This window comes from Sminthopsis crassicaudata, chromosome 2 (genome assembly GCF_048593235.1).
Source record: "Sminthopsis crassicaudata isolate SCR6 chromosome 2, ASM4859323v1, whole genome shotgun sequence".
Taxonomy (NCBI): domain Eukaryota; kingdom Metazoa; phylum Chordata; class Mammalia; order Dasyuromorphia; family Dasyuridae; genus Sminthopsis; species Sminthopsis crassicaudata.
Window position 1 is genome coordinate 504720680 of NC_133618.1, and position 12539 is coordinate 504733218.

At 47.7% G+C, this 12539-nt stretch overlaps 1 protein-coding gene across 1 annotated transcript; it reads right to left on the bottom strand.

Moving 5' to 3' along the window:
• Window positions 1-342: 342 nt before the first annotated feature.
• On the bottom strand, window positions 343-11831 carry SLC2A6 (solute carrier family 2 member 6). Its single transcript, XM_074294036.1, has 10 exons — window positions 11359-11831; window positions 9581-9743; window positions 8747-8953; window positions 6694-6793; window positions 4922-5133; window positions 4212-4364; window positions 3473-3581; window positions 3197-3367; window positions 2466-2611; window positions 343-1505 (listed from the first exon to the last, which is right to left on the bottom strand). The coding sequence occupies exons 1-10, from the start codon at window positions 11445-11447 to the stop codon at window positions 1350-1352; spliced, it is 1506 nt and encodes a 501-aa protein (XP_074150137.1). The 5' UTR covers window positions 11448-11831; the 3' UTR covers window positions 343-1349.
• Between the last annotated feature and the right edge of the window lie 708 nt (window positions 11832-12539).

Here is a 12539-nt window from a genome sequence, read left to right on the forward strand (position 1 = left end):
GAGCCTGAGCTGGGGTTAGGATGTGGGGAATGCAGATTTCTCCAGTGACTTGTCAGATGTCCCTGAAAAGTTGTGTTTGGGTTTTCATTTCATGGAAAATGAGCAACCCAGCTAATTATGGAACTCTGTCCTGAGAAATCAAATTCTGGATTTAGTCTTTGTGGGCCAAGGAGTTTTGTCCTTCCAGAATCTCATGTGAGGATTGGGAATGACTTTAGGATTATCTAATCCAACTCCATTTTACACAGTTGTGAAAACCTTGGGAAAAGATTACCCTGGAGTTTTACTTGGTGGTGGTGGTAGTAGTAATAAAAAGGAGGTTTGCACCATTCTGTGAGTACAGATTGAATGCTGATCCTAGCCAATTACCTTGAGAGTTTATTAATCATGAGGCAGCTGAGTAAGTGAATGTGGATGGTTTGGGACAACTCAATCCCATTACAACACAATCTCCCCCCAGAAATAATGCATAAATCATATAATTTACAAAGGGCTTTAGATGTGGACTTCTTAGGGAACTTGTGTGAAATCTGAGCAGCAGGAGGGTATTTTCACTCTCCAAAGAGATTGTGGACTGCCCATCTCCCTTACTCTTCAAGAGGAAAAAGTGTGAGGTGAGGTGGGGAAAATCTCAGAGCTAGGTCACAGCTTTCACCCAACCTGGCTCCTCTCTAGGACATGTAGGTGAGGTACTGAATATGTTCTGTCTCCCCTTAAGGGTTCTGCGTTCTTTGAGAAATGTCCCAGGCAATATCCACTGACCAGTAATTGGTGAGGAGGCTCTTGCCTCACAGCCCCCAGAAGCACTATTTTCCTAGAGGTATAAGCCAATCATAACAGGGATTTCTCATATTTTTGCAGGACTTTCCAAAATAGATTAATTCTGTTTGATCCTCACAATCACTCTGCTACAAAGCAGGCAGGGCAGGAATTATGATATCCATTGAACAGGTGAGGTAACAGGGTCGGAGGTTGGTGACAAGAGCCAGGATTAGGAGCTGCCTTTTCTCACTTCTTTTGTGCTCTCTTGGATCTTGATTCTTTGATCCCAATTGATTAATCAGAATTAACTTCTCTCTCTGGTCTTTTCCTGGGTCCATGGAATCTAGAAGTCTGGGAGCAGTGTGGGTTATAGAGATTCTAGGTGGAGACAAGGGACTGTATTCAAATGTGCTCAGTAGGACACTGAGACCAGGAATCTAGAGATTTAGAGCTGGGAACCATTTCTTGGTCAGAATGTAGTATTCTTCCCAATTCCACCTGCTGCTTCCTGATCCCTGCCTCTTGTGGACCCCCCAGTCCTCCAAAGTCAGATTTCTCCTCTTGGCCAGGGAGGCTGAAGCACCTTCCTATCTCAGGAAGGATCTTCTTCCTGTCCTGAAGAATGATTCAATTTGTTCCAAGGAACGGCGCCTGGTCTCTGGCACACAACAGCCTGTGAAGACCAGATTGATCAGGCAGACAGCCGCAAAGAAGTAAAATGGGACTTGAAGGCCAAAAGCGTTCTGTAGAATATAGGGGACAGAAAAGGGGATGGGTAAGAACAGTCCAGTTAGTATCAATGTGCTTGGAGATCCAGACCCTCCACCCTACTGCCACAGGAAACTACTTGGCAATTATTGCCTAATGGGCAAGCTTGGGGATGTTTTCATTACATTCTTGCCCTCAGAAGCCTTCCCTGGTCCCCCCTTCACAGGACAAGACTTGAGCTCTTAAGTCCAAGCTACCCTTTTAACCTTATCTCATCATGCTACTTTCCTCTGCTTGGGCCCTCTGCATCAGTGAATGATTCACAAAACAGGCCACATGCTTTCATTCCATAAATTTGATAAACCTTTTAAAATACTGTATGAAAGGCTTTCTCACCCTTCCGACTTTGCTCACTTCCCCTATATAGAGTGTAATCTCCTCGTCTGACCTTTGAAGTCTTACATCTTGAAGGCCTAGATAAAATGTGCTTCCTGCAGGAAAGTTTCTCTGACACATGCTGCCTACAGGCCATTCCTCCTTTCTCTAAGTTGGAGATTTAGATTGGGGCTGAGGTGAGTAAATTCCTTTCAGTTCCTGTCATGCCAAGCAGCTAGCAGAGAGCCCAGGGTTTCCTGGCATTCTTTCGGCTATACCTAAATTACTGCCCTTCTGTACTTGAACTTTTTCAACATCACGTTTTGCCTTTTATTCACTGAAATCTTTTCTCTCTTCTGTGACACTGTAAACTCCCCAAGAGCAGACTGTGTCCTCAATGTGTCCCAGCATAGTGCATTGCATATATCAAGCTCTTAGCAAATGCTATTCAAACACACGAACTAACGAGTAGACAAATAACCAAGTATTGCATGTCCTGCCCAGGCACAGGGCGAGCAGGATTGCTAGAACCAGATGGGTCAGTTAGAGAAGAGTTCCCCCTCAGCCTCTTTCCTCCTCTCTCTCTCCCCTGTATCCCTCTGATAGGGAATGGGACTCACCTCCACCAGAAAGAAGGACTTGGTGAGCACAAAGGCTGTGAGCCAGCTGACCAGCACACAGAGCCCTGAGGCTACCCCTCTGGCCTTCAGCGGGAGGATCTCGGACATGAGGAGCCACGTGATAGGGCCCCAGCCCATGGCATATCCTGAGGGAAGAGAGTAAGACCACAGGGGGGTAGCAGAAGGTGAGAGCCAGGTGAAGACAAATTCCCTGAGGGAGTGATCGCCAAGGCAGGGAAGTTCCTTCAGCCAGTTCAGTGTCCACTCTTTGTGACCCCATTTTCTCACTGAAGATACAGGAGTGATGGGCCATTTTTTTTCCTGACAAACAGGGTCCTGCAGCTAGTGAGTGTCTGCAGCCAGAATGAATTCAGGGGTCCTGACTCCAGGCCTGGCTCAGTCCCCACTGAGAGTTTTCCCGGGAGCATCAGTGGGGCCTCTGCCTACTCTGTGCCCCTCCAGGGAGCCACCCTCGGGGGTTTTTACTGCCCTTACTCATTTTGCCTCTGACAGGGCCAGCCCTGCGGGCAGCCCAGCCACACAGACCCAGACCATCTTCCCCATTCACAGCTCACCCACACTGCCAGTTACTCTCTGGGGTCCCAGGAGGGGCTTTAGGTACAGAACTGAGGCAAGCTCCCCAGGAACTTCCTGCTACATTAACTTCCCCCAGCCTCGGAGCCCCTCTTTCCTGCCCCTTCCCTGGGGAATGGGGCTTGGGCCGCACTTACCCATGATGAAGAGCATGGTGGCAAAGAGGGGCACCAGCATGAGGTAGCTCCCTGATTCTGAGCCCTCAGGGGCCACACTGCTCAGGGCCACCGTAGTGTTGGGGGCTGGATGCTGCGGACCCAAGTGGATATAGAGCCCCAGAGCCAGGTTTGCCACAAACATAATGGATGCTGTGAACAGAGAAGGCAAGGAGGACTCAAGGCCAGGGAGGAGGTGGGAGGGAAGGGGCCTGATGCCCTCTCTGGACAGCGGGCAGGGAGCAGAGCTGTGGGTACCTGAGACAAAGAGAAGAATCTTCCGCCCTGCTCTGTCCATGGTGACTGCCGCGATGAGCACAGACATGAGCCTCATGGCCCCCACGATGGCTGCATCCTCTTCTGGGGGCTGGGACACATGAGAGGGGAGATATCAGGGCTCACAGGCTAGGCTCCTCTACCATGCAAGGGCGGGCCTAGGGCTGGGCCTTCCCGGGGTTTAGGGGATACTGCCAGTCTTTCTTTGGCTCAGCGTCTCATGGTGAAGCGAGAGAATGGGTTTGGGGGAGAATCAATCTGTCATAGCTTTTAGTACCTTCTCCAGCTTCAATGGGATGGGCCGGGGATGGAACCCCAGAAATATTATGGAGAGAAGCTGTGGTTTTTTTTCTTCACTCCTTTCCATCAAAATTCACCCTTTCATGTTCCATTTCCCAAGAACTTTTTGCTACATAATCGGACAGTTCAATTCATGCTTTTTTTTTTTTTTTGAGGGGGGGATGAATGTGCCTGCCTTCCAAGAAATAGTTTTTCATTCTGACAGGGCCTTCTGGAAACAGAAAGAACCACGTTAATGGTGGGATTTCAGGCACTGGTCAAGTAGGAGGCAGGGTACACGAGGCCTTCGGTATTTCTTCAAGCATCTCCCGCCCCCGGCCTCAAGGAATAGGAAGCTTCTGGCTCTCCATGGGTAAGGCAGGGGCTGATCGGGTCCCTGGCAGGGCAGGGGGCAGGGGACAGGCTCAAGTACTCTTCTCACCAGCAGGACAGCAGTGCTGTGGAATATCGATTGCAGGTAGACCAGAATGGGCGTGACGCCGGTTAGCTGCTGCAGGAACCTCATCAGAACAGCGATGGCGATGGGCTTGTAGATGAAGGGGTCCCGCAACTCGGTCCACGACAGTCGGCTGCTCTGGAAGCATGAGGCAGGGGCTGAGGCACGTGGGGGCCGCTTCTTGGGGTCTCCTCCCCCATAGCAGCCCCTAGTGTAACACACGCAGAGTGCCCCAGCATCTCCCTGCCTCCTTCGTCTTTCTCTTCCCTCCCCCCCTTCTCCCTATCTAAAAGGACTGTGAGCTCCGGCTCTGGCCTTCCTCCCAAGCAGGATGAAGAAAGACCTAAAATACTACCTGAGATACGAATTTAGGGTAGCCCATTGAGAGAAAGCCTAAGGTCTGTCAAGGTCACTGGGTAGCTTCCCCTGAGGCAGGGGGCTTTGGTTCTCCTAGGCTAGGAATTCTTAACCTTTGTCGTGTCCTAAACCCCTCCTCAATCTGGTAAAAACTAGGGACCCCTTCTCAGAACAGTGCTTTTACATGAATAAAGTCCATAGGCCTCTAAGAGAAACCGGTAACATGGAAATGTAGTTATAAACTTTTTAAAAGCACAGACACCCCGGCTTAAGGACCAGTCTTTATGAGGGGATCCCCTTGGCACTTAGCTTCATCTGGTAACGGCTGTCTCCCTTACCTGCCTCTGGACACTGTCCTGGATCTGCTGGAATTCCCTTTGGAAGTCTGTGTCCCTGCCTCGGAGCCAGGCCAGGGCTTTCAGGGCTTCCTCCTCCTTGCCCTGGGAGAGGAGGAAGCGAGGGGAGTTGGGCATAAAGCACAGAAGTACTATCATGACAAATACTGGCACCTCTCCAGCCACCGCCAGCCAGCGCCAGGGCATCTTCAAGCCTGGGGAGTTATGGGGAAGAGAGAAGGCAGGAGAAAGTCAGGAGGTCCTGGGATGGGATTGGCCGGGCAAAGGAGCACTAATCACAGGGTATTACATCTCTATACCTCCCTGGGCACTCAGGATCACCAGGCTGGGGATCCATGGAGGAATCCTCCCCATCCTTCAAGGCCTAGCCAGATCTCCACAGAGACGTCTCCTGGGAGGCTTACAGCTTCTACTCTTGTATGGCCCTAAATATACACTGTTTATAGCGGAGGTTCTCAACTTTTTTTATTTTTGGCTTTCAATATTATTTTCTTTATTCCCATTTAATATGAAAGTAATCAATTCTACTAAATTTTAGCAGAATAATGTAACTATTGACCAAATATTCCCATATCCTTTGATAGTAATGATAGCTAATATTTCTACAGCTCGATAAAGTTTGCAAAGCACTTTATATTATCTCCCTTTAATCCTCACAACTTGAATGAGATGGGTACTATAATTATGAGAAAACTGAAGCTAAGGGAGTTTAGTGACTTGCTCTGGCTAAAAATTTGAGAAAGAATTTGAACTCAGATCTTCCTTGAGGGGATTAGGATAACAAATGTTTAATTTTGTGACTCAATGTGGAGTTAGCTCAGTTACATTTCTATTCAATTGTGGGTCTAGTCCAAATTCTATCTTGGGAGAAAAGTTGAATTGTGGGATTTATGGGATTATTTGAACCTAGCCCTGTGTGGCTGGAAAGCTGGGCCACCTCTTTTTGCTGCTGAGACCCCCTTAACCCAAGACCTCAGTTATGCTGACCAGAAACCTAATCAGATCCAAAGATTAAGGCAAGAAATTTTCTTACAATTGTACATCTCAAAGCAACCAGTATGTTTTATCTGAAAACTATCCTGTACTGATCAATCAATGATTGTTTCCATGTTCCTTTGATTGTTTATTGATACTTTGGGAAGTGGGACAACTCCTTTTCTGATTTCAGGGAATTATACCTATTCACTCTCCCCCTCCCAACTTGGAAAGCCCCCAATCTTTTATCCAATAGGAAAGCAGATCACCCAATGTTATATTGTTTCCTCTTGATTAATTGGCCTTGATTATTTTTTAATGTATAATACTCTGTTTCTCCCTATATTTGGGGACCAGTGGCTAAACTGAGAAGGTCTGGTCCTGGCTGGGCAATTGGCATGCTCTGCTTAATAAATCAATTGGCTCAGAAGGTCAAACCTTTGCTTCCTCAGTCACTTCATCTTTCTCCTGTCACATCCTGGCTGCAAATGCAACCCTCCAGCTACTTTTGGGAGTACAATCTAACCCAGGTTGGGAACTCTGGCTCTAATCTGCATTGCTGGTTATCTTCTTGTTTCCCACATCCTCAACTAAACTACTCCCTGAGAGTAGGAACTTTGCTCTATTAAACTGGTGATCCCTCCTCTGGGAATACCCTGACAGGGATGAGGTCTTTGAACACAGGATGTGCTCAAAGATTTGTTTGTTGATTGATTAGTTTGTCTTCCAGCCTCCTCCCCGCCTCTTCCCCACCTTCCCTTTAGAGAAAAGATACTTGCCCAGAGCATAGAGCAAGAGGGACCCAAAGACAGCCATGATCTGGGGTGTGGCCCCCAGCGCCCCTCGAACTCCAGGGTGAGAGATCTCAGACACATAAACCTGCAAGACAAATCATGCTGCAGGGGAAAGAAGGGTGAGTCAGGAAACCTGGGGCTAGTCTTGGACCTGCCACTAATTGGCTATTAGGACATCAAACAAATCACTTCCTTGCTCTAGGAGTCTCTTTCCTCCTCAGTAAAGGGAGAGGATTGTATATGGTTTTTTCAAATCCCCTCCATCTGTAAGCCTCTCTAACACTGTCCTGTCTTTCCAGGCCTCAGGTGAGAGTTCATTCCCAGCTTCAGAGAGGTCCAGCTCAGATCCACTCAGCAAACAGGAAGGCTGTGCTAGAGTGGAGATCCCAGTCTGTGGCAGCCAAGAAATTGGGCCCTAGACTTAAGAGCTAGAAAGGACCTTTGAGGTTATTGGGTACAATCTTTTCCTTTTACAGACGAGGAAACTGAGGCCCTGAGAAGATTGGGGGACACACCCAAGTTCATACAGCTAGTGCCTGATGAGGGAGTTTGAACTCAGTTCTTCCTGGCCCCAAATCCAGGGATCAGTCCATAATATTATCCCATCTTCCAAATAAATGTTCTATCAAATTGACATGACTTCACTCTTTATGGCAACTCACCCACTTTCTCTGAGCCTCATTTTTTCCCTCTTGGAGGGTGGTCAGAATTGTCAGGGGCCACCCACGTGACAAAATGCTGCAAACACTGTGGAAGATCCCTGTGCTTGGCAGCTACTTTGCGATGCCTGGACAGCTGTGGTGCTTCTCCTGACACTGTTTCCCTCTTTGGCCTATGCCAGAGATGTGCTGTCAGGATGTGCTGAGTGACAGATGAGCTACAACATCCCCAAGGAAAGCAAACAGAACAGTCACAGACTGGGGAGTGATTAGAAGGAGTGGAGGTGCTGGTTATTTGTTCAACAAAAGAGGACCTCACCTCAGGGAGGTGGGGCCGTGACATGCAAGTGATTTGGATTTAAGTATGGGAGGCTGGGCAAGGTCGCCTTCCTCGATTTCCCCTCCAGAGCCCTCTGGGTCCAGTGACCAGAGAGAGATCAGAACGACTAGAGTTGGCCCAGATGCAGTGGGAGTCATGGCCTTTTTAAGCTAAGGTCTCAGTTTAACTGAGGAAACATCCATTCAGTGATAAGGCTAGGTAGCAATTGAGGCAAAGAATTTCCTCTTTCATCTAGCTATGTGTGTGTGTGTGTGTGTGTGTGTGTGTGTGTGTGTGTGTGTGTATGTTATGTTTTATATATATATATATATGTTATACACACACATACACACACATACATATATACATATATGAAAGGGAAAGACTTGCAGAGTTTCTGGCAAAAATGATTGCTATTTACATTCAATCTGAGTCAGTCTGGACCCAAATGGGATGTGAGAAGAGGAAAGGACCTTTCTCTGCTTCCTCTCCTTGCTCAATGTGGACTTTCTTTGATTGGGCAATGCCTTTGAGTCAGAAGCAATTTTGGGTTGAAAACTGGCAAAGTCAGGGGAGCAGATGATAAACAGGCAACCAGGATGGAGAGAAGGGTCTCGTTCAGAAACAGGGGGTCAGTTGTAATTCTCTGAACATACGAAACATCCTCATGAGAAATCCATAGTCATAGGAAGTACCCCAGAGGCCACTTATTCTAACCCTTTTTGCAGGGGAAGGAACCAAAGCCCAGTGTCTGTGGCTTGTTAAAAAGTGCTAAGTTTGGAACCTACATCCTCTTACTTCAATTTTAGTGTTCTAACTCAACCCACTCATTTTACGAATGAGAAATCGAGGCTGAGAGAGGGAAAAGCTTATCCATATGTATGCAGCAAGTTAATGGAAAAGCAGAGCTACCTTTTACTTAAACCAGGACTAAAACACACCAGTGATGAGCTTTGACAACCATGGGGAAGACAGAACCCCAGTTCACTTAGCTGCTGACTACTTTTCCCCCAGTGTCCCTCAGAGAAGTCCCCAGAGCAGCTCTAGGACTTGTCCTTACTGGGATACAGGCAGCAGTGAGCCCTCCTGCGAAGCCAGTCAGAATCCTTCCCAGCAAGAGCATCCACAGGCCCTGAGCTCCAGCCATGAGGGCGTAGCCAATAACTGAGGGCACGGCGGAGAACATGATGCTGAGCTTCCTGCCCAGGAGATCGTTGAGCACCATGGCACTGAGGCCGCCGGCAGCTGCTCCCAAGGTGAACACAGACTGTGGAGAAAGGGCACCTGGTGGGGTGATCACATCCAGATCTGGCTTCCTGGGGAGGGGCCCTCTCCTTTCTGTCCCAGGCTGGAGATACTCTTCCCTATTAGGAGTTGGCAGCCACGGATAAAGGTGCTGAGGTACCTGATGCTCCCCCCCCCCAAATGTGCTAGGTTCATATCTGAAAAGTCTCTAGCAAGTCCTAATTTGGAAGGCCCTACCCCAAGCTTGGGCTCTGTGGATGCCCCAGAGACCTCCTGTTTAACCAGGGACAGGGAGGTGTCTACTCCTCCTGGGCTCAGACTCCAGGGGATGGGAAAGGAGTAAATTTAATTCATGACTTGAATGATACTAGCAGCTCCTTCCAGTAACTCAGGTGCTTTCATTTCCTGCTTTCATTTCTTTGTGAAATTTTCCCAAAAGATGTCTTAGGCTAAAGGGGTGGAATGCAAAGAGGTTCTGGAAGACCCACAAAAATTAGGGAATCAAAAGTGGCCCAGGGATTTGTCCAGGAGAAGCTGGTATTGAAGAATAAAAGGTAGGGCCTTCCTGGGCTCCTCAGCCTTTGCTCCACTAGGGGCAAAAAGAAATTATGTTGAGAAATCCTGCACCTAGGGTTCTAGGGATCCTTACGCCAAACCAGGATGACTCCGTCTTGTTCATTCGTAAAGCTGGATTGGGGGATCTCTCAAGAGCAGGAATGACTGGGGATGTGTAGACTAGGGCATAGCCAAAGCTGAAATTTCCCAGTACTGCTGCGAAGGTGGCCAGGAAGAGCCGCTTATTCTTCAGGGTTCTGAGGTAGGAAGAAAGAGGGGGTAGGACAAGGATACCTGTAAGGCTCCTCACCTCACTGCTTCCTGCTCTGCCCACCCATGCCAGTTGTGTTTCTCTCTATTCTGAACACTTCAGACCACACCGGAAGCTCACCTATAACACTGACTATTAGACCCCACAGGGATCTTGGAAAACTTCTGATCCCAATCTCCTCATTTTGGATATGGAGAAACGGAAGTTCAGAGAAACGGATGGCTTAGGACAAAGCCGCACAGTTTCAGTTCTGGCCACTGCAGTTTAACAGAGACTTAATAAATTGGAATGTGTCTCAAGGAAGGAAGGTGATCAAAGTAATACTGGCTCTTGGAATAATGATTTGTGTTAGACTGGGTGGAGGAATTCAGTATGTTTAGTTCTGAGAAGAGAAAGCTTGATGGAAGGGTGTTAGAGACTGACGATAAGAAAGTGGAAGCAGATAATTTCCAAGAGAACAGAGCCATGACCTTTTGGGAGATGAACTTTTACTGCCCACTGAGAGCTGATGGTTAAATTTTCAGTGCAAGCATTTAAACTGGCAAAAGCTATTATTGTTTAATTTATTGTCTGGATTTAAGAAAGTGATGGGAAAAATGATATTGATGTAGATTAAGTTTTAAAAGTTTGTTGCATATACTTCAAAAAATTTTGAGAGCTGGTTATATGCCATCACACTCTAACTGTACAGTAGAGAGGCAGGCTTCAATTTTCAATGGTAGGGAAGAAAGCAATTCTTAACAATTTTTGTTTTCAGTCTTCATATAAGTCAACCCGAACAAATTTCAGTGGTACAAATAAATAATTGTTGTGGTTCAATTGTCTGGCTTTTTGTGACTCGCAAATGGGGTTTTCTTGCAAAGACACTGGAGAGCTTTGCCATTTCCTTCTCTAGCTCATTTTACAGGTGAAGAATTGAGGCAAAGTTAAATGATTTGCCCAGGATCACAGAGCTCAGTAAGTGTCTGAATCAGGTCTTCTCAACACCAGGCTTGTCACTTCCCCACCTAGCTGTTCAATTTAACAGAATCCCCCATCCCTAGGCCACTGAGTCTGTGCTCCAATGAGGTCCTATAAGGGCTGTTCCCCCCATGGGACAGCAAGTCCCAAGTTCTCTTTACTGGTCCTAACTTTGTCATGCTGTCCTCAGGTGTGAGTATGGGAGTGGTTCTATGTCTGCCCCCAATATTAGAAAGCAAATTCAAACACGTGTCTTTTTGATGGTTGTTTGGATGAAAGGCGTCATCTGGGAATAAAAAAGATAATAGATTTTGCTGTTTGTCCTGCCTCACTAGTGAGCCCCTGAACCACCTACAGACAGGAAGCCTTAGGTTCAGGCTGCCATCCCCTGCAAGCCAGCCAGCCAGCGGGCCGAACCAACCAGCACTGTCAGGTTATAGAGGGGACCTGGGGCATCCAACTAAATGGCCATCCTTGCCCCTTGTCTAGAGGGTGAGGAGGCAGGAAGGGTACGGGGAGAGCAGGGATTTAGATTTCCCTAATGTGAAGACAAAGCTCAAGAACCCAGCTTCTCCTAGAGAGAAAAGAGAAGCAGAACCTCCCCACTCTGCCCACCGCCCCTCCGACTCCCCCTCTCTTACCTGATATAATTCTGCTCTTGCTGCTGGTCTGGCCTTTCCGGGAAGGTCTCATAGTCTGGGGTCTCACTTCCTAAAAGAGGTTGCTCCATAGTGATTGGCAGCCAACTGCCAGATCCTGGCAGTCTCCTTGATGCTGAGGGTTCCCTGAGATCTTTTGAGTGACCCAGAGGCCCCCAGAAGGCAGGTTCTGGTAGGGGTAAATGTGTCCTGGGAGACTGGGGGAAGGGAGAACTCCTCTGTCCTTTGCCCCCAAATGAGGAAGTGGGCAGGGTTTAGGGTGTATAATGCTGTTCCTTGGGAGGAAAGAGTAGCGGGAGGAAGAAATCACTATCTGCCGGCCACACCCAGCCCCCCCAGCCCATAGGTCCCCTAGCTAGATTCAGGGTGGCTGGGCTCCCGGAATGGACCAAAGCTTCTCCATCCGTCTTAGCTCCTCCTTTCTCTTTCATTCTGGACCGGCCAATCCTGGGCTCTGATTGGCTGCCTAGGAACACTCTGCTGCTCAGCCAGCACCAATCAGGAGGGACAGAACCGGTTCTGATGTTCCTTGGCAGGGCCAGCTGGCTAGGTGGGTCGGGGGAGTTTCCTAGCCTAGGGATGTATGTAAAACCTCCCATTTGGCAAAATGTCACTCACACATACACTTCCTATTTTTATTTCACATAGATTCAGCCTTTGTGTGGATTGAAAGGAAACTAGTGTACTTCATCCTACCCTCCCCTCACTTTATTTAGTCAGGGTCACCTAGTGAATTTGTGACAGGTACAACAACATTAAGGTCCTAGAGGCAGGTTCCTGACTAAAAGTATTCACGGTTCTTTCCGTCATACCTTACTGCTTATTTGCTGCACTTTATACAAATCATACCTCTTTTCTGTTCAAAAATTTTAAATGGTTGCCCATTACCTCCCAAATAAAGTCCAAATTCCCTACCTGACAGGAGGTATTACACTCAGGTCTTAAGGTCTTTTTAATCTGGGGATACCATACTCTTGATAGCCTTCCCTCCTCTTATTCTCCTTCATCTCTGCACTTTGGACTCTCTGTTCCTCTAACATGTCCTGTATTTTCCTGTCTCCGTGTCAGGGAAGTACTTACCCTGATTTCTGGAAAAATCATCCCTTTTCCTGATGGATTTATACCCATGACTTAAAATGTCACCTCTTCCACAAAGCCTTTCC